The sequence below is a fragment of the Aulonocara stuartgranti genome (assembly GCF_965226115.1).
Source record: "Aulonocara stuartgranti genome assembly, chromosome: 2".
Lineage (NCBI taxonomy): Eukaryota > Metazoa > Chordata > Actinopteri > Cichliformes > Cichlidae > Aulonocara > Aulonocara stuartgranti.
The window spans coordinates 2804949-2826348 of record NC_138940.1 but is presented as its reverse complement, the minus strand read 5'-3'; the positions used below and the strand labels follow the sequence as shown (position 1 = coordinate 2826348).

General features: G+C 40.3%; 1 protein-coding gene across 1 annotated transcript in view; it reads left to right on the top strand.

The window, feature by feature from the left end:
• The window catches only part of LOC309717930 (alpha-1,3-mannosyl-glycoprotein 4-beta-N-acetylglucosaminyltransferase B), a 37895-nt gene that overhangs the window by 9916 nt on the left and 6579 nt on the right, over window positions 1-21400 (top strand). The window contains exons 4-12 of the mRNA XM_082552859.1: window positions 1972-2105; window positions 3285-3331; window positions 4346-4459; window positions 5597-5672; window positions 6184-6298; window positions 6403-6533; window positions 6920-7027; window positions 14115-14308; window positions 17695-17773. Coding sequence (XP_082408985.1) covers window positions 1972-2105; window positions 3285-3331; window positions 4346-4459; window positions 5597-5672; window positions 6184-6298; window positions 6403-6533; window positions 6920-7027; window positions 14115-14308; window positions 17695-17773 — 998 coding nt within the window. The remainder of the gene's footprint in view (window positions 1-1971; window positions 2106-3284; window positions 3332-4345; window positions 4460-5596; window positions 5673-6183; window positions 6299-6402; window positions 6534-6919; window positions 7028-14114; window positions 14309-17694; window positions 17774-21400) is intronic.

Below are 21400 nucleotides of genomic sequence, written 5' to 3'. Positions count from 1 at the left end.
AATTTTCTAGCTCTTTTTTTGTGTGTGAAATTATTTTTTTAACCATTTGACTTGAAGTTGATTTAAGTAGATGCATATTCTATTCTTTGTTATATGACCATATGGGAAACAAATGATCATTTAGCCATTTATTTCTAGCTCAAAATGACAACATTAACACAGTAAAACAGGTCTCTTTCTTAAACAGAAGCCTGTCATGCTTAACTTTTGAGAATATAAGTAAATCTTTCTTTAAAAGCACTCTGTCCTGCTTAACTTAAAATAATAGAAAACAATAGAAAGAAAAATATTCTTGTAACTGTGCACATTTAGTGCATTTAGTACAATTGGCTTCAGCTGAGGTATTATTTCAGCTTTTCTAATGCTAATCAGCTGCTCCTGTTTGTAAACCCGCTTGTTCCCATGATTACGCATCATAACTCATCATCATTATTCATCTATGTATTACTTTTATGTATTAGTCATCAATTTGTTGTAATCATCTATCCTTGCAGTTGTTTCTTACACAAAATAAGTTATATTATCACACTTCTGGCCACATAGCGCTGATATTCACTGCACATGCCCATATTAACGTTTTCCAGCCAGGTGTTTTCCTTTTCCCATTCTTCCCTTTCTCTGAGGGGAACAAACATTGCTGCTCTAACGCTGGGCTCACACTGTGCGATTTTAGGCCCATTTTGAGCCGATTTTTGACCGATTTTGGCCTTCATCGTGCGTCGTGTAGTATACGTGGGGTAACGAGAAGTGATTAACACCTCACGACCAGCTCCCGATCATCAATCGCTCGTGAGCCGCTCACACTGCTCACGCGCAAACGTAAACGTTGGTGAAAAAGATGGAGCAGCACAGCTGTGCAGCGTGTGATCTGGACACAAGCGATGGAGGCACAACTTGTAGAACTTTGGAAAGCTCATCCGAGCCTTTTCGATGTGGCCTCACAAAATTATCACGACCACAACAACCGTGAAAACAGTTGGATTTACATGCTGCTCAATCACAGCTGCCTGATCATGTTTTTCATTAGCAAATTAGCAAAGTTGATGGTGGTAGTGTGTCTGTGTGAGTGAAAGACAGAGAGAGCGAGCGCGACAGATTTTCTGTTATAACCTTCATTTTATGGACGCACAGTGTGAGCACTCAGGTCGCATCAGAGCATCGGGCCGTATAGTGTGAGACCTGCATCGTGACCTACCAACTTCTAACCCCTGCGAGTCAATCGTGCAGTTTGAGCAGGAGCTGAATAACGTGACTGAAAAAATCGCACAGTGTCTGCCCAGCTTTAGGTGTACTGTCGTCCGAGACTTGCACCGCAGTGTCGGCGTTTGTTTCCCTGTTGGCCATGCTTCTTGTTGTGGTCATCTGTTGTCTTCCGGTATTTTCTCCGCAAGCGACCTTTCCTCGACCAATGAGATGAGCGGTAATCTGAATTGTCATACTCGAATTGTCATAAGTGTGCTGTCAGCTCATTGGTCACAAAGCAGGAGAGGGGCTGGGAATTATGTTTTCAAACAAAGTGTTAATTCCATAAACATTTATAGACTACTTTTGATTCTCACTGTATTACGGGACAAAGTGCGTCCCTTATTAGCTCAATACGGGACGTGTACTTTTGTTTCTAAATACGGGACGATTCCGTATTTTAAGGGACGGTTGGCAACCCTAATGGCAAATGGCCTGTATTTGTATAGCGCTTTACTAGTCCCTAAGGACCCCAAAGTGCTTTACATATCCAGTCATCCACCCATTCACACACACATTCACACACTGGTGGTGGCAGCTACATTGTAGCCACAGCCACCCTGGGGCGCACTGACTGTATATATATATATATGTATATGTGTATATAAATAAATAAATAAAGTGAATGCAAGAGTCAAATAAGGGATAGTCAGTTTTACATCTGCTGTGCTAATGGAAGCAGACAGTGACTATAGTTTTTCTCTGGTTCTCTATCCTGTCATCTCTCAGTGTCCGTGGTGCTTGGCATTCCCACTGTGAAGCGTGACAAGCAAAGTTACCTGGTCAACACGCTTAGCTCTCTGCTATTTAGCCTGACTTCATCACAGTGCCAGGATCTCCTCATCATCGTCTTTGTTGCTGAGGTTACACACACACACACACACACACTCTAGCTGGCTAACTGTCCGTAAGTTTGCTGTTACTTTACAAAACAAATGTAAGTTATTTATATCTTTGCTTTGAATCATTGGATCATTTCCTGCTAGACACAGTGTAGTTTCATATTAAACACAAGTTACTAAGAAGAGTTATGTTAGCCAGTGAAGTAATTTGGCCTGCTATATAACTTTAATTTCTGCTGCGATGCAATTATGCTAAGGTATAGTTAGCCAGCTACATGTAACTTAGCTACGGTGCATTCATGTGGTGGTGGTTAATTTATAAAGTTAGCTGATAACTTTAAAAAACAACCACCAAATCTCAAGCACAGTGGTAAAAGTTTCACATTGTGGGGATGTGGTTTTCCCCTCTCACTCAGATGGGCTTCATTGGATTAAAGTTGTTTTTTTTCCTTTCCAGTTTATGCTAGCTAATTTTAGCTTGCCTATAATAAATTCCTTGATATGCAGTGTAGCAGCTGGCTTGGCTTACCTAAGGCACATCAGTGTTTGTTAGCCTATCCTAATGCACCTGACCTCATAACACTCCTGAACTCAAACACCATAATTTAGTGGTGAACAAGGTAAATTGTTCCCTACTGCAAACCATTAATTTCAATTGCATGTCATAAATTATAATAAATCATAAATAAATACCATAAATAAGTATTCAGGACCAGAATGACCTTTGCTTCCTTCTTTGCTCCCACATGCTGATTTACATATTGGGTGAGATGTGACACACAGCTGTTATACAGTGCCACTAAAGAACTTTTTTCTGATGTCAGTCTGACTCACTGAGAGTGCTCTTGCATATGGACTATAATGTGCTGTTTGCTAGACATCTGAGAGAAAGGACACATGAACACCTAACGATTTTCATACCTGCTCATCTTTGGGGTTTTCTTTTATTGTTTTTTTTTTTTTGTGAGTAACAAAAACTATAAACAGGAACACAACGAGTCTTTATCAACCCCCAAACTGAAACTGATAATATGTCTGGCCTTCAAAGGACTTACACAGTTACAGTCTCAGTCTGTAAGAGCACCAGCGTGTATTCATTGTTGCAAAAGCCTCGAGGAGCTCAAGTTTTATATTAATTCAGTCAAATATGCCCCCCCTCCCCATCACTGACCCAGTCCTGTCTCTCTCTCTGTCTTTCAGACAAACTTAGACTATGTGAACAGTGTAGCAGAGACCATCATGAAGAAGTAAGTGAGCTAGATTGCCTCCCATGGGGCAGTTTCTCTGTTGTATCAGTGTTCACGTTAGACTTAAGTTTCATGCTCTTTATTGCTTGCAGCACCAGCAGCAGACTGCTGTTTCTGTCTGTAAGTGTATAAAAAATAAGATGTTTATTATTACAGTAGGATTGTATTGCATGTGGGCATTCACCAATCTATTTTTCTTTAGTCAGCCATGGACTAACTATGGCTGATGGTCATATGTGTGAGATTTGTCTACTGGGGAAGTATTTCTCTTTATGTGCAACTTCAACATGGAAATGGTCTGTTTTATGTATCGCTTTACAAATAAAGGAAAAGTTAGGCAGCTACATTTCCATTTCTCTTCTTTGAGATTCAACCACAGATTAAAAGAAATAAACCTGAGATAACAGGGGTAATCTGTAAGCATAAAACTACACATTGGCATGTAATTTTATGCAAAGAGAACACAAGAAATGTCCAAATCTTAAATGACTGTATCACTGGAGTGTATAAAACTTATCTTCATACATTCATTCATTTTTTTGAACTCAATTAGATGTTCTGGTAAAATGGAACTGGAAACGCCTGATTACATTTCTGTTTACGCAAATGCTTCAGTGTAGTCTATGTGCACTGATGCTTTACATTAGCCTCTACTACATGCTAACAAAAGCTGTCACAAAACAGGTTTTTAATGTTGTTGCTGCTCTTCCTCCCGGCAACGGGAAAGTGTGAAAGTTGGTTCCCAGCATATGTTTTCAGGAATTTGTTCTCTGATTAACCTAAACGCCTGTTGGTCAAATACAATGTTTGATCTGTGATTTAGGAAGAACTTTTCAGGACAGCTAGGTAAAGTGTGAGAATGAAACGCCCTACAGTTCATAAGACTTGTTATTACATATTTTGTTAGCATACACATAACTGTTTGATTAACCTCTAAATACTAACAAAGAATGTCTATTATTTCCTTTGTATCTTGATGTTGATCTCTGCAGTTAACTAGCTCATTCTTTGCAGTTTTCCCAAGGAGGTGCAGTCTGGATTGCTGGAGGTCATCTCTCCTTCACAGTATTACTACCCTGACTTCGCCAGCCTTAAGGAGACTTTTGGAGACTCCAAAGAAAGAGTCAAGTACGGTGCATATACAAAATCACATGATGCAGTCTCGAAATGCTACAAATGTTTTGTCAGTGATGGTAATTCTGAAGTGTTTTTTACCGTATTTTTCGGACCATAAGGCGCACCAGATTATACATTACAGAATCCTGCCATGCAATTGCATTTGTCCATAACCATCGGGAACCTTCGCATTAACATTTTTGTCGAGTGGGGAAAAAAAGTTAGCGTTCATCCTCCAGCTTCACTGTGTTTATGTTATGCTAGCATAGCTGTGTCGCCAGCGATCACGTAGCACAACATTATATACCAGGTAGCCGAACTTTAGTAATGCTACAAACGTCACTGCTGTTTAGTTTCATTTATGTTGGAAGTGATAGCAGAGCTGTACGTTTGAATTTTCTCACAAATCTGTCAGTCAGAACATGCTATATCATGTTTAGGTGGAAGCTAGCGAGCTAACTTCCTGCTAACTTCTAACTCCGTTAAATTTAATACATTCTGTGTTCATGGATGCCTGGATGTTAAACTTAATTGTTACACCTGGTAAAGCAGCAACACTGATCATTTTATTAAAGATGAAAGAATTTAGACAGTTTTTAACTCTCAGTGATGCTGCAGTGTTTGTTTGACTTTGGGACCTGAGGATGACGGAGTTTAGGACCCAGATTACTGCGCGAGGCTCCTGCCTATGGTAGCCGTAATGCTCCAACAATCCATCAAGTTGTGCGGCTTCGTAGCAACCAAAGTCGTACTAAAACATTTTTTGACAGATTTTTGAGCGCCGTGTACCACATAAAATCGGTTCAAGGTCAGTAAGCACAACCAGAATTCATACATAAGACGCATCAGATTATAGGGCGCACTGTTGATTTTGGAGAATATTAAAGGATTTTTAAGAGCGCCTTATAGTGCAGAAAATAGAGTAGGTGCTGCTGCAGTGGCACAGAGGACACAAAACCAACATATACACTACATAACCTAATAAATAAATGATGAAGAGTAGGAGACTTATAATGTGTTTGGTGTGTTAAACAATAAACTGTTATTTATTGAATGCAGAGTGGTGTATAAACACACAGTGAGTACCAAAACCAAAAAGGTGAGTGAATTTCTGCTCGGGTTATATTTGTGCTTCTTGTTTGATTTTAGATGGCGAACAAAACAGAATCTGGACTTCAGCTTCCTCATGCTCTACGCTCAAGACAAAGGAACGTTTTATGTTCAGGTTAGGGTCAGACTTTAGTTATTATTTATTAAACACCTTATTTCTATTGTGTTTTGCATATCATGTTTCAGGAAAGTTATTTTTAGCACCATTTATTTGTTTGTGATATCAGCCAGAGTAGCTTTGTATGTTATAATTCTTCCTTATATATCTTTCGCTTTCACATTGCTTGTCTGGGTAGGGGCACTGCAGATGAGCTCAGACTATAAATGCTTACAGAAGACCCAAAGATGACATCACAGAAATGTGAAATACAAAAGTCTGAAATGATAGCCTGTTGTAAACTCTTTCTCCTTTTCACCAGGAGTGGTCTGATTGGGCTGTAGCTGTGCTTATGTTTAAACTTTTTATAAATAGTGTCTACTTCCTGACACGTCTGTTTTTAACAAGCTAAGCAGATCTAAAATGTGTGGTCGAATGCCTAAGTGCAGCACAGAGTCCTGTTACGTTTAGGATAACTAAGAAAAAGGATAAAGGAGCAAATTATTATTTGTTGTCTGTTGATTTCCAGTTAGAGGATGATGTTGTTGCTAAGTCGGGCTACTATGACGAGATGAAGGCCTACGCCACAAACGAAGCTTCAAAGCCATGGCTCTACCTTGAGTTCTCCCAGCTTGGATTTATAGGTGTGCTTTTGTGTAAAATACTGAAGTAATTTTTGTGTGTGTGTGTGTGGATTTTTTTAGGTAATATTACACGAATGCATTTGTGTGTATGTGTGATTCTCCAGGCAAGTTGTTTCGCACCCGGGACCTCCCAATGATCGCCGAGTTCTTCCTCATGTTTCACAGAGACAAACCTATTGACTGGCTGCTGGATCACATTCTGTGGGTGAAGGTTTGCAACCCCGAGAAAGATGATGTAAGTCAGTTATATCAAGAGTCAAGAAATGTAAAGTATAGATTCATTTGTGTTTTGGGAAAGAGTCAGACCACTTCATTATTTTTTTTTACACACTTTGCTGTTTGTTACAGCCCTACAAATAAGAAAAAACACGTTGTTGTTGAGGATTTTTGTTAAAATGGAGCATAAATCTCTAAATAAATCTGTGGTTAAATAGATCTGGGACTCAGACTCTACACACTCTATGTAGATGACACCTCTTGTCTATACAAAGCATGGTATTTCCAGTACTGAGAAAGCATTGAACAGTACATTTTTTCCTATTGCTTGTTTTTTTTGTTGTTGTTGTAAAGAGCAGCTTTTACAGTGCGTTTCAAACTCACATGTTCTCATATTGTATATAGAAACACTGCACAGAGCAGAAGGCACTACTCAAGCAGAGGTACAAGCCTTCCCTCTTTCAGCATGTTGGTCTCCACTCTTCTCTGCCCGGGAAACTGCAGCATCTGAAGGTGAGAGTTCTGTTGGGGTTTGAATATATAATCCGAATGCGTATTTGCTGATTATATTGTTTTAATATAAGAGAGGCCTAACTCTGAGTACAGTCTGTGCCAAAAAGCACTGACAGGGAACTGCATGCTTTTGCAGAGCAAGCTTTTGCAGCCGGAAAGTGAAACTAAGCAGAGTCTTTGATTGAAACTTATAGTGGTGTGATGTAGAGAGCAAGTATATAAATACCTCCGTTTGTGCTTCAGACCTGGGGTTGTGTGTTTTGTGTTCAGGTCTCCATATCAAGGATATGTAAAATAGAGATCATTTTTAAAGTAAAAGGACCACTTCTGAGCTGTGTCTTTCTTGGCCGTAAAGAATACAAAAGAACCAGATTTAATAGTTCAAATTCAAATTTTACTGCTTTGAAAGCAGAGTTATCCAAAAGCATGAATCTGCCGTAGTCTGTCTTATGGCTTCTTTGTACACATGACTGCTCATTTTAATTTTTCATGGGTTATTGAATTTATGTTTGACGAATGTAATTGTCTGATAATTTACTCATGATTGTGTTTTTCCTTGCGAGCGACCTTTAGAATAAATAGAACTCCACAGATGTCTGCCAATCTGTATTTTACAGAGAGAGAAGGCTTGAAGAAGGTCCTTGTAAACACACAAACAGAGCTTGGTGTTCCTTCCTGGAAGTCAAGGTTCTTTATTTGTCACATGCATAGTTATACAAGTATAAGTATATATATATATATATATATATATATATATATATATATATATAGTATATATATATATATATATATATATATATAGTATATACACTGGGTGAATGTGCAGTAGTAGCAGCAAGCAGGTGAATTCTGTACATTAATATGAATAGACATCTGACTATTTTACAGGATAGACAATATAAACATATTTAAAATTAAAGGAATTGAAATGTACATTGTGCCTTGGTTTAGTGTCTGGAAGAGAGTCCTGTCTCAGTCAATTATAGATGATGTGAGTGGGCGGGTGTGTGTGTTTAGGGCACGGATGGCTTGGGGATAGAAGCTCCTCTTGAGTCTCTCTGTCCTTGCCCGGAAGATGCGGAACCTTCTACCAGATTGCAGAAGTTGGAACAGTTTGTTGCCAGGATGGGACGGGTCCTTCAGTATCTGCGCTGCTCTAGTCCGGCATCTCCTGGTGTAGGTGTCCTGAAGCGGGGGGAGAGCAATCCTGCAGCAGCGTTCTGCTGTACGGATCACTCTCTGGAGAGCTTTATGGTCCTTCACACAGCTGTTCCCGAACCACGATGCCAGATTCTTCACTTCATCCATGTAGGCCGCCTCATCGTTGTTGGAGATGGCACCCAACACCACTGTGTCGTCAGCAAACTTCACAATGGTGTTGGAGCCGTGGGTGGCCACACAGTCTGAAGTGTAGAGGGAGTAGAGCAGTGGCGAGAGGACACATCCCTGAGGTGCTCCTGTGTTGATGGTGATGCTGTTGGAGAAGCACCTGCCCACCCTCACCACCTGAGTTCTGCCAGTGAGGAAGTCCAACACCCATGCACACAGACGGCTGTTAAGTCCCAGTTCCCTCAGCTTTGTGAACAGTCTGCAGGGCACTATTGTGTTAAACGCTGAACTGTAATCTGTAATCTGAACTGTAATTTGATAACGAGGTTCAAGGGTCACATGTGCAGGGGTTGCATATTACTAGAATCTGGTGGTAATGGTGTCAGGACACCTGAGTGGGAGTAAAAGAGAAGGTGCTTTTCTAGTCATCTTTTCTTCTGTTACATTAGTAGGCCTTTATTGAAAACTTGTAAAATATTTTTCAGATTTAAATATTTAAAACCTGTTTTACAAATATGAACCAGGAAATGTGTCAAACGTGACTTAAACAACAGAAGAAGGCTAAAGGTGAACAGGGTGGTAAAACAGCTCTGTGAACTACCTGTGAAACTAGTAGAGTTAAATAAGGTGTGACAGCTGAGCAATGAAAAGCATTCCTGTGAAACACTTCAAGGCTTTGGAGCGTGATGTCACGGGAGGGGGCGTGACCGCCGAGGCGCCATTTTAGCAGGCCAAACAAAGGAGCGAAAGCATCAGCAGTGGTTCGCACTTGCTGTGTTGTCGGTTGTAATGTTAGATCGCACGATCGGGAAGGGAATAAGCTAGAAAATTGGCTCTGTTTTTATCATTTCCCCACCTGGAAGCAGCATGAGGGAGCTCATGTGTCGGATGTTACCGAAAGAAGGCGTCTAGCCTGGATAGCAGCTGTGAGATGAGCTGATATCCAGTTCTCTTCCATCTCCAGATATCTGTTGGTGCTCCAGACATTTTCATTCAGGTAAGATCTAAATAAGTTCATATTACTCTTTATAGCCTAATAGTTGTATTTTCAATGCGCTCTGAGGTCGTAGCAAATTAGAACAAACATCCTAATGAGTGATTTTGTAGATATATATATATATATATATATAATAGAATTCAACTTTATTGTCATTGCACATGTCACAAGTACAGGCAACGAAATGCAGTTTGCATCCATCCAGAAGGGCTTTAGCCATAATATAGCTATATTACAGAAACGGGTCTGTTATAGGTATGAGGGTACAAAATATGGGTCAATTATGGGTATGTTACAGTGTACACAGTATGAAGGTATGTTATGAATATGCTATAACTATAAGTATGTACAGACTATGAACAGGATATAAATATGAAAACTATACAGAAATATGAACTATGCAAGTTATAAACAGTTATAGAATTATAATTATTATATACATTCTCTTTATAGAGTTGCTAATTGTTTGTCATTATTGCAGCAAACCAGTCTATGAAACGGATGAAACAAATCCTGACTGGGTTCCAGCGCTACACATGGGGCACTACGAAATCCCTGCTTCAAACCACATGCTACACACCACCAGGCCACTCAGATTACTTCTTCCATGTGAGGGTGAAGAGGTGACCCTTCTGGATAAGATGGTGAAGGTTTTGGTGAACATGTGCCCCAGTGTGGTAGTAAAACCAGGGGAAATGCTCTTGTTAAATACTCTCAAAAGTCTTGTGCTGTATATGTAGAGATAAGTTTTCAAAAGAGACAGAATGCTAGCAGCGGGTGATATTATTTAAATGCTCTCATGATTTTATGTGAACATTTTGTCATTTGTAAACTATACATTGATTCTACATTGTAACTGATGTGATGTTTTAATTAAAGGCAAACATTTATTTGTTTCTTTATTCAACTTTTGAACAGTGTTACTTAGTAAGTACATATTCAGTAAATGCTAATTATTTACATGGCAATGCACTTCAGGCACAAATGTAGACCCCCTAAATACAACATTATGGGTTATCCCTCCATTGAAGAATGAAGGGCTTTGGCTGGATCTGCCCCTTTGACCTAGGTCAGAGCCACGTCACCAGGCTCCTGATTGGTTGTCGCGGCGCGATTTGACGCTGGAGTTCAGATTTTTCCAACTCGAGCGGTAGACGCGAAACGCGCGTATGCACAAAATGCAACACAAAAACTGGGTTTGTTTGCGAGTCAAACGCGCCAGACGCGCTACACTGACGCGCGTTTCACGTGTTTTCGCGACGCAAATCTGCTTCGGAATTTTCGCGGGACCCGCAATCACGTGTCATCGCACTTTTCCATTGACTTTACATGTAAACCTGACGCTCTGTTCGGTGTGGACACACCGTAAGTCAATAGCGGTTGGCCTAGTGTTTCTACTCCACTGTCGTTATTTCATACGGGTCCACATTTCCAGTGCACGCTTTTTTTTGCAAGTACCGTGTCTTTGCATCCGGACGCAATCTGTCTCTATACCGTCGTTTTTATTTTGAGCTGCTTTTAAGTGTGGTTCGTAGCAATCTTCCTTCCAACACAGTGTGGTTGTTTTGATTCGTGGCCTGCTGAAATGGTGCCGCGCTCCCACAGTGCATTGCGGCGTGACGTCAACTCCAAGGCCCTATAGGATCAGCCGTACAGTTTAACCTGAGCAGAAAAAATGTTGTTGATCTGCTGTTTGCTTAGCTGACAATAGAGTTCAAGACAAGAGAAAGCGACTGAGATGAGTGTGAAAGAATGATGGTGTTTGTCATGGAGTAGCTACATGACAGCACAGCCTGATTTAACATGAACACTGGCATATAATGTGAATGTGCAGCTTTAGCATTTTAACTGTATGTGTTTTGAATTGACCCAGAATCATTCATTCATGTTGTTAAGGCAAGGCAAGGCAAGTTTATTTGTATAGCACAATTCAACAACAAGGTGATTCAAAGTGCTTTACAGAGACATTAGAAACAAGAACAAATAAAAAGCATGATTTAAAATTGATTAAAACAAGCAAATAAACTAACTAATTAACAAAAAACAAACAAACAAACAAACAACAGTATATAAAATCAAAACAGATAAAATCAGAACAGTAGATAAAATCAGTAGTTTAAATGTAAGTTTTGAAATTTAAGCTTAAAGTGTGGATTTGGTGCTTTATTCAAATGCAGCTGAGAACAGGTGAGTCTTCAACCTGGATTTAAATAAACTGAGTGTTTCAGCTGATCTGAGGCTTTCTGGGAGTTTGTTCCAGATATAAGGAGCATAAAAGCTGAATGCAGCTTCTCCGTGTCTGGTTCTGACTCTGGGAACTGATAAAAGACCAGATCCAGATGACCTGAGGGATCTGGAAGGTTCATACTGGGTCAGGAGGTCACTGATGTATTTTGGTCCTAAACCATTCAGAGCTTTATAGGCCAGCATCAGAACTTTAAAGTCTATCCTCTGACGGACAGGCAGCCAGTGTAAAGACCTCAGAGCTGGACTGATGTGGTCCACTTTTTTGGTCTTAGTGAGGACTCGAGCAGCAGAGTTCTGAATGAGCTGTAGTTGTCTGACTGATTTTTTAGGTAGACCTGTAAAGATGCTGTTACAGTAATCAAGCCTACTAAAGATGAATGCATGGACTAGTTTTTCCAGGTCCTGTTGAGACATCAGATCTTTTATCCTTGATATATTCTTGAGGTGATAGTAAGCTGACTTTGTTATTGTCTTAATGTGTTTTTCTAAGTTTAGGTCTGCATCCATCACTACACCCAAATTTCTCGCCTGGTTTGTGGTTTTTAGATGTATAGATTGAAGTTCTCTGGTGACCTGTAATCGTTTTTCTTTGGCGCCAAAGACTATTACTTCAGTTTTGTTTTTGTTTAGCTGGAGAAAATTGTGGCACAACCAGTCATTGATTTCCTCAATGCATTTACCAAGAGCCTGTACAGGGCCTCGGTCTCCTGGTGACATTGTGATATATATTTGTGTGTCATCTGCATAGCTGTGATAGTTTATTTTGTTGTTGTTTATAATCTGTGCCAGTGGGAGCATGTAGATGTTAAACAGAAGGGGTCCCAAGATGGAACCTTGGGGAACTCCACATGTGATACTTGTCTGCTCAGATGTGAAGTTACCTATTGATACAAAGTATTTCCTGTTTTCTACGTATGTTTTGAACCAGTTTAGTACAGTTCCTGAAAGACCTGTCCAGTTCTCCAGTCGTTTGAGTAATATGTTGTGGTCAACTGTATCAAATGCTGCACTGAGATCCAGTAAAACTAGGACTGACATTTTTCCACTGTCTGTATTCAGACATATGTCATTAAACACTTTTGTCAGAGCGGTTTCAGTGCTGTGGTTCTGTCTAAAACCTGACTGGAAGGCATCGTAGCAATTATTCTGTTTAAGAAGTAACTGAGCTGTTGAGAAACTGCTTTTTCAATGATCTTACTTAAAAATGGGAGATTTGAGATCGGCCTGTAGTTGTTCATTTGTGTCTTGTCAAGATTGTCCTTTTTCAGTATAGGTTTGATTACAGCAGTTTTTAGTGGTTCTGGAAACACACCTGATAATAAAGAAAAGTTGACGATCTGTAACAGGTCTGACTCTAAAGTCTTTGAGACCTTTTTGAAAAAACTTGTTGGCAGGACATCTAAACAGCAGGAGGAGGAGTTCAGTTGACCTAAGATGTCCTCCAGGTCTTTGCTGTTAATAGGTTGAAACTGTTTCATGGTGTTTAAACAGTTTTTTGGTGGACACAGTACATATCCTGGATCTGCTGTTGATGTACCAATTGCTTGTCTAATTTTTTGGATTTTTTCAGTGAAGAATTTGGCAAAGTCATTGCAGGCCATGGTTGAATGAAGTTCAGCTGCCACTGACACAGGAGGGTTTGTTAGCCTGTCAACTGTGGAAAATAAGACCCGAGCATTATGGCTGTTTTTAGTGATGATGTCAGAGAAGTAGGACCTCCTTGCATTCCTCAGTTGTAAATTAAAATTGTGAAGTTTCTCTTTATAAATGTCATAATGAACCTGGAGGTTTGTTTTTCTCCATCTGCGCTCAGCTTTCCTACACTCTCTTTTTTCATTTTTCACCAGTGTGGAGTTTCTCCATGGAGACTTTTTCCTTCCAGAGATAACCTTCACCTTAATGGGAGCAATAGTGTCCATTACATTTAACATGTTAGCATTGAAGCTATTGACGAGCTCATTGACTGACCCTCTGGACAGGTCAGGTGTTAATGGGAAGACCTGGTTAAAAATTGCACTACTGTCTTCAGTTATACACCGTTTTGTGATCACTGTTGTTGATATATTTGTGTGGGCTGAGATTTTACTTTCAAAGAAAACACAGTAATGATCAGACACGCCCACATCAGACACAGTAACCTTTGAAATGCTCAGGCCTTTGGAGATCAGTAGGTCAAGAGTGTGTCCTCTATTATGTGTGGCCTCTGTTACATGCTGAGTCAGCCCAAAGTTGCCCAGAGTGTTACTCAGGTCTTTAGTCCCTTTGTCCTGAGGGTTGTCCACATGAATGTTAAAATCCCCAGCAATAATTACACAGTCAAAATCAACACAGATCACAGACAGCAGTTCACTGAGGTCATTAAAAAAGTCTGTGCAGTATTTGGGAGGCCTGTAAACATTAAGAAACACAACTTTGGATGGGGCCTTCAGCGGCCTTCTGTTAAGTGTTCTCGCCTGTGGATGTGCTGTGGTATGTGCAAAGATAGTTTTTTCTTCTTTCTCTTATCCACTTCAGGACAAAGACTTTGGGAAGCAGACGCTGTACAAGGCTCACAATAACCCACCTGCAGAGGTGAGCAGCACTTTGAAACACTACCAGACGCACAGTTTGAAAAGTGCTTACGAAGGACGAGATTTCTTCTGGGCAATAACTCCCCTCCAGGGTGACTACATCCTCTTCAACTTCTCCCAGCCAGTCTACACTTCTGGGTTAGTTTGTTTAGTTATTTTCCATACATTCTGTAAATTTTGCAAATGAATGTTTTCTATTTAAAAAAAAAAAAAAAGAAGAAAAGAAGAGGACAAAAACACAAATGATGGTGACCCAGTCTGCACATTAAACTGCTTTACAAACTGCTTTCATTCATACACACGCATGAAACAAGCAGCAGCTAGAGGATGACAAGGTACAGCACAAATGCTGCGGCAAGGCAGAGCTAGGATGTTGGGTCAGGGGGAAATGTCATTATCACCACCCTCAGAGATTGGGCACCAAGCCCTAATAGCAACTGGTGCGTCGAAGGTGTTGAATGTGAGAGCAGCTGACCCGAAAGTGAAGGTCATGGCTAAGCTGGAAAACATGAAGTACCCTCTGAAAGTCTACTAGACGATGTGAATGCAGCATTAGAAACAATCCCTACTGTGACCATTACTGAAACTGACTGATGTACACCACAGCAACAGTGATCATCAGTGTTGGGAAGGTTACTTTTAAAATGTATTCCACTACAGATTACAGATTACATGCCCCAAAATGTATTCTGTAACGTATTCCGTTACGTTACTCAGTGACAGTAACGTATTCTGAATACTTTGGATTACTTAATATATTATCTTGCTTTTTACAACTACATGAATGTACTATTGCTGTGTGATTTATTACTTTTACTGAAGGTTACTCTCCATATCAATACCAACTAGATTTTTAAATCTGAATATATTTGCAGCGATCTCGTATAGAAAACTATTCCTCGCGTATATAAAACAGGTCCGCGGCTCCAAACCGTAGTAAAGGGACCTCTGGCTAATACGTCGGGCTCGTAGCCGAAAACTAGCTTTACTTTGTTGTCTGGGTCAAGTTTTAGAAAGAGGCGTTGAAAGGCTGCTCCAACGGAACTTATTGTTTCAGAGGAAAACACGAACACAGCGTACAGTCGAGTCTTAATAGCTTACTTACAGCTGGGCTCGTCAGGCACTCTTCTTGGCTGCAGTGGTTATTATTATATTTACATGCTTCCAGCTCCCGTTTCTGCTCGGTGACAGCTCGTACTTTTCCTTTTTCTCCCTCCCTCGCTCACAGACACATAACGGGTATGGCAGTCCATTCTCCCTGCAGCACGGACTACACTGCCCATCAGGCTGCATGCTTTAGGGCGATGCCTGTAACACTCTGCCTTCATATTAAATCATTTTTGTGAATAATTCTTTAACATATTTCTTCACGTCATTATGCTGCTGCAAGCAGTGGTGACATGGGCGGCGAGATTGAGACACAGACATTAGAGCCTCTTAATGCGTGTTTTGTTTGGGGCGTGGAAACCAAAAATAGAGAGGGCATAGCCGAACATATGAAACAGGAAAAGACCGCCGTGTAATCCCTTTATTTCAGCAAAGTAACTGTATTCTGAATACCACCTTTTTAAATGGTAACTGTAACGAAATACAGTTACTCATAGTTTGTATTTTAAATACGTAACGGCGGTACATGTATTCCATTACTCCCCAATACTGGTGATCATTCAGATGCTTGACTATAAGATGAACAACGGCTACAAGGAGCCGTACCCTCCATGGAAAACTGGAAATCAAGGCTGCATGGAGGGAGGTTAGCCAACTATCAGAATGGCAGAAAGGATTAATGAAGATTGTAGTGGCAGATTGTTGTACAACAAACTGCCACTACCTGAGGCCTTAGAGACAGTCAAACAAAGACTCAAAGCCTTGGCTAACTGCTTGAACAAGACCGATAGGACCCAGGAGAATAAACCAGCCCTGCCCCACTGAACTATCCAAGCTGTACTCTCAGTAGTAGGGAAGCAATGTGAGAACAACCCCATAGAGTCTGGAGACGGAGAAATACTGGAAGAACATATAGGAGAAGGACACAACGTATAACAACAATCCTTATTGACTAGTGGATCTAAGAATAGACCACAGCAACCTCCCTAAACAGGACCAACCATCACAATGGCAGAAATCCAAGAAAAGGTTTCCACTATAAAGAGTTGGACAGCAGCACACCCTGACATGATTCACTCCTGCTGGCTAAAGAAGCTAACTGCACTCAGTGAATGTCTAGCAGCACAAAGGAACCAGCTGCTACCGGATGAGATGCACCCAAAATTAAGGCCGGACCGCCCTTATCCCCAAGAAACCCAGGAGTACATCAGGAAGATGGCCACAACCAACCACGTGCTTGGTGAGAAACCAGAGAAAGAAGAGGAGCAAAGAGAAGAACCATAATGGACCAGGTAGAGGAAGTGTCTGACAGCACAGAGGCTGGGATCTATCACACCAGGCAAGACCCCAGGTGCAGGCTGGTGCAAGATGCTAGCATACATGGAACGCCATAACCAAGCGGTTACTATCACCCGCTAGGGTGATTGAAAATGACCGAGCTAAGATTCTGTGGAACATGTACAGACAAACGGTGATGGCTAACCAACCGGGCTTTCAAAACATGAGATTTAAAATGTGTAACTAACAGATATCAGGAAGAAGGAATATGGGTGGCTCAAGAAGTCCCAATGATTGAGAGAAGAGCGAGAGAAGATGTGGAAGGTGAACGCATTAGTAGTCCCCGTGGTAATTGGAGTACTCAGGGCAGTGACGCCCAAACTGGGCGAGTGGCTCCAGAAGAGCGCAGTCTTAAGTACATCAAAGATACTGCACAGGAAAAAGATACTCAGATAGTAATCTGAGAATCTATTTCCTAAGAATGTTTAAATCTCCTTGTGCTACTAAGTAAAGAGAAACTGGAGCATCAGAGTCAGTATGTCACTCGTTTTGTGAAACCTGTGCTGTTATGGTCGAACAAAAAGCGATGATTGGTTGCAGCACGTCTTTCTGGAAAGTCAACATTCTAACTGTATGAGCTTCATGACTTTTCCTGTACAGTACATGTGCCAGACTGTGATCCTGTGCTGACAGGACTGTCTGGTAGTCACACAGCTGTTTGCTTGGTTCCAAAGAATGACTTCCCTCCATAATATGAACCAACTACAAAAATGCATCAAGACGAAAACTAGAAAAATGACAGTTTCTTTGTTCAATTTTAAATATTTTCCTCCTGTCAAGTGATGCTGTAGCAGTTTAAAACATCTTTGCACAGGTTTCAGTTATTATTCAGAATCATTTCTGTATGTTAGAGCAGTAAAGTTTAAAGTGATAGGTTGAAGTTTGTTGGGGTTTTTTTTTTTCATTGCACAAATGAACATGAACGCCAGTTTAAAGGAAAATGTAATTTAGAAATGAAACTGATATGACGTGATAATAATGCTGCGTGCAGTATTTGAGCCCAGGAGCATCTTTGTGTGTAGATGTTACCAGTTTGGTGTATTTATATTCCACCTGTGCTCTTTTCTTTAACAATGCAGGTACCTGTTTCGCAGTGGAAATATCGAGACCAATGGAGATAAATTCTTCAATACAACAGTGGAAGTACTGCCTAGCAGTGTGAGTAACGTGTGTAAGATAAGATAAGATAACTTTATTAATCCCTCGGGTGGGTTCCTCTGGGAAATTCGGTTTCCAAAAGCACAACACCGACAGAAGTTACAGTTACAGAATATTTTATATATATATATATATATATATATACATACATACATACATACATACATACATACATACATACATACATACACACACACACACACACACACACACACACACACACACACACACACACATATAAATACAGAGACAAATATAAATAAAATATACGAAGGGGATAAATAGAATAAATAGGAATAAAAATAAAAATACAAGTGAATTGCACATTTCAAGTATTGAGTCTATTGCACTGTTGACTATTTACAAAAAGTATTGCACAAAAGGTATTGCACAGTGAGGTGAAGAGGCACTACAGCTTAGTTGTTCCCTTAGTTGTGTGTGCGTGTGCTTATTTTCTGGGCGTGTATTCTTTAGTTCTAATGTTGCGGTTGAGTGGGCCTTGGTTTTCATCTCGGGTGTTGATGAAAAGAGTAGCAAGGCAACAAGAAACATCTACCACAACAAGCTATCTGCTATCAGCCTGCTGCCTCTATTTAGCCGTGTGTGTGTGTGTGTGTGTGTGTGTGTGTGTGTGTGTGTGTGTGTGTGTGTGTGTGTCACGCTGAAGGGGAAAAGTGGTCAGGCCAGCGGTGGCCTTTGAGTAAAGTTAGACAGACGTGGAAGATAAGAGGGAAACCTCATCGTTTAGTTCCAGGTCCACAAGCTTTTCAGTTCACAATAACAACAAACAAACAAAGGATTGGAACAAGATTTCTGTTTTTATTTTTTATTATGAAATATCCAGTGCTAGATGTGGTTCCTTAAAGGCCAGGACAGTTGATTCTGCTCATCTGCACACAGCAGTGTCAGTGGGAGAAACGTTTCATCTCATCCAAGTGACTCAAGTCAAGTCATCTTTATTTATATAGCACATTTAAAAGACATCAAGTGTCGGCCAAAGTGCTGAACAGAGGGATAATGTGATAAAAAGAATTAAAATAGATAAGATGGAAACTATCACCACTCACAACAAGTTTTTCAGTCGCAGTCATGCACAGACAAATCCCACAGTTGTGCAACTGATCACAACCATAAAACAGCCGTTTCAAACAATAACGCTGCAGATGTGGAAGCAAAGTAATTGTGGATGTCTGATCAGGCCTCATAGCACAGAGTGTACCCGGGGAAATTACACCAAGTCTGTATAGTTTGTCTAAGATACACAGCATAAGCAGCTGAGGCCTTTAAACTTCTCATAAGTGATCGTGATTGACTGCGAGGGCTAGTTTCTTTTTGCCATTATGTATTTTAACAGAATGACATCACTAGTCCCCAGAGTCCGTGTCTGTTCCCAGATCAGCTAAATAGAACTTTTGACTCAAACAGTAAAATGATCAAATGTGGACTATCCAGTATTATGTTACTCTTTTCTAAGTTAATAAATGATTTAATAATTGATCAAAATACAGATTTATTTTGTTTTCCTTCAAAAACCTGGCTGCAGCTGGATGAATTTGTCTAAATGAATAACCCTCCCAGAGTTCTGCTAAACCGCTATCTGGGTCCTCACAGCACAGGCTGAGGACGAGTGGCAGCAAATTTTTACTCAAAGAATTATCAAGAAATCCAAATAATTTGACAGATTCATGATTCATTTGAAAGCCTCACTCTTGGCCTTGTTACCCTCTAACACATGAAGAAGTTTGGTTTTGTTTCTGTCTGATTTCTTAGACTTTTTACCTGAATTGTTGCTCATAACATTCACGTGGATGCGCCAAATGACAACCCCTACACTGCATTGTTACTCTTTGCTAAATATGAATGAACTGACTGACTGTTTTGATCACACACGACATAGAAACTGACCAATAACCCAAATCTGTCTGGACAGTAACGTCCATTTTACAATAATGGACTGCACAGTTTCAGTACACTCTTCTTCTTTTTTTTTAGGAAAGTGCTGTAAGGCACGGCAAGTTTATTTATAGAGCACAATTCAACAACAAGGTGATTCAAAGTTCTTTACAGAGACATTAAAAAACAATAAAAAGCATGGTAATAATTTTTTTTAAAGGTGCTTCCTTCTTATCTTCTTCAGTGGAAGAATATGCCACAATAATGTAGAGCAGCTATGTAAATGTTATTCTCAGAAGTCAAATATCTCGTGTTACATCCTCACTGCATACGTTGCAGAAAACTGTGGCTCCTCTGAAAAAAGCTTGAAATCAGAGGTTTGATCCCCTGATGTAAGACAGATAACTTGAAAACTGGAGAGGAAATGACATTGCACTCATTTAAAAGAACTTTGTTTTGCACGGAAGGATAGTTTGCAGCTCTACAAAAACCCTTCCACAGACTAGGTCATTTTACTACTGGCTACTGATGTAGTAAAATGAGATAACCCCAGGCTTCTTTCAGCACTGTTGCCAGGCTGACAGTCAGGGCCAAGTCTTCCTTTTTTACCTGTTTTATCTGAACTAATAATGAATTTCACCACAAATAAAATGTTCCAGTCACAAAGAAAAAAAACATGTACATTTTATTGCATATGTATACATTTTATTTTTGCGGGTCATACCCAGATGTATTGAGCTATGAAGCTGGATGACACCAATTTAAAGCAGCGGTCCCCAACAACCAGGGCACCGGTACCGGTCTGTGAGCCGTTTGGTACCGGGCCGGGAGAGTTGGGCTCAGGTGTGAAATTTATGGTTAACTCTGTTTCCCGGGGTCTTTTCCCGTGGTGTAGCTGTGTGTCTTATTTTGAAAGAAATATTTACACGTTACCATAGTGACCAGAGAGCGTTAAGGGGCAGAGAGGAGGATGTTACTCTGTGTTGTCTGCGAATTTCAGGAGGGCGCTGCTAACAAAGTTACACGATTACACAGTGAATTCACGTTTGCTATTATTATAGTTACAAAATACAGTTTTTGTCTTTGTCCTATCAAAGACAGCTTAAAGGTGAAAATACCGTCTGATATTAAACCGACACGTGGCGCAAAAAACGTTGGACTGCTGATTCAAAGTCATGTCTTAAAGACATAAAAGGCTGGCTGACTTCTAATTTCTTACTTCTGATCTCAGACAAAACTGAGATTATGTTACTCGACCTGAAAAATCTTAGTAACATTGTTTCTAACCAGGATGGCATTAGCTTAGCCTCCAGCAACACTGAGAGAAATCTTGTCCTTCAGGGTCCAAATGAAGCAAATATGTAGCGCTGCTTTCATCCACAGAGCATCTCTAAAGTTATATCCTGTCTCCGAGTGATGCCGATGCTTTGGGGCTGGACTGCTGCAGACCAGGATTAGGTTGTTCTAAAAGTTCCTGAAAAGCCTCCAGTTAATTCAAAATGCTGCAGTGGGAGCACAGAGAGAGAGTTATTTCTCTAATACCATGATGTCTTACCAGTTTGGATTTGGGAGACAGACATCCTCTCTTCTTTTAAGATTAGATTCAAAACTTTTGGATAAACCTTATAGTTGGGGCTAAATCACATGACCCTGAGCCATCTCTCATTTTGAAGTGCTATGACATCAGAGACAGATGGCACCTATGTGTGCAGTCTATTCTGATTGTATGGGTAG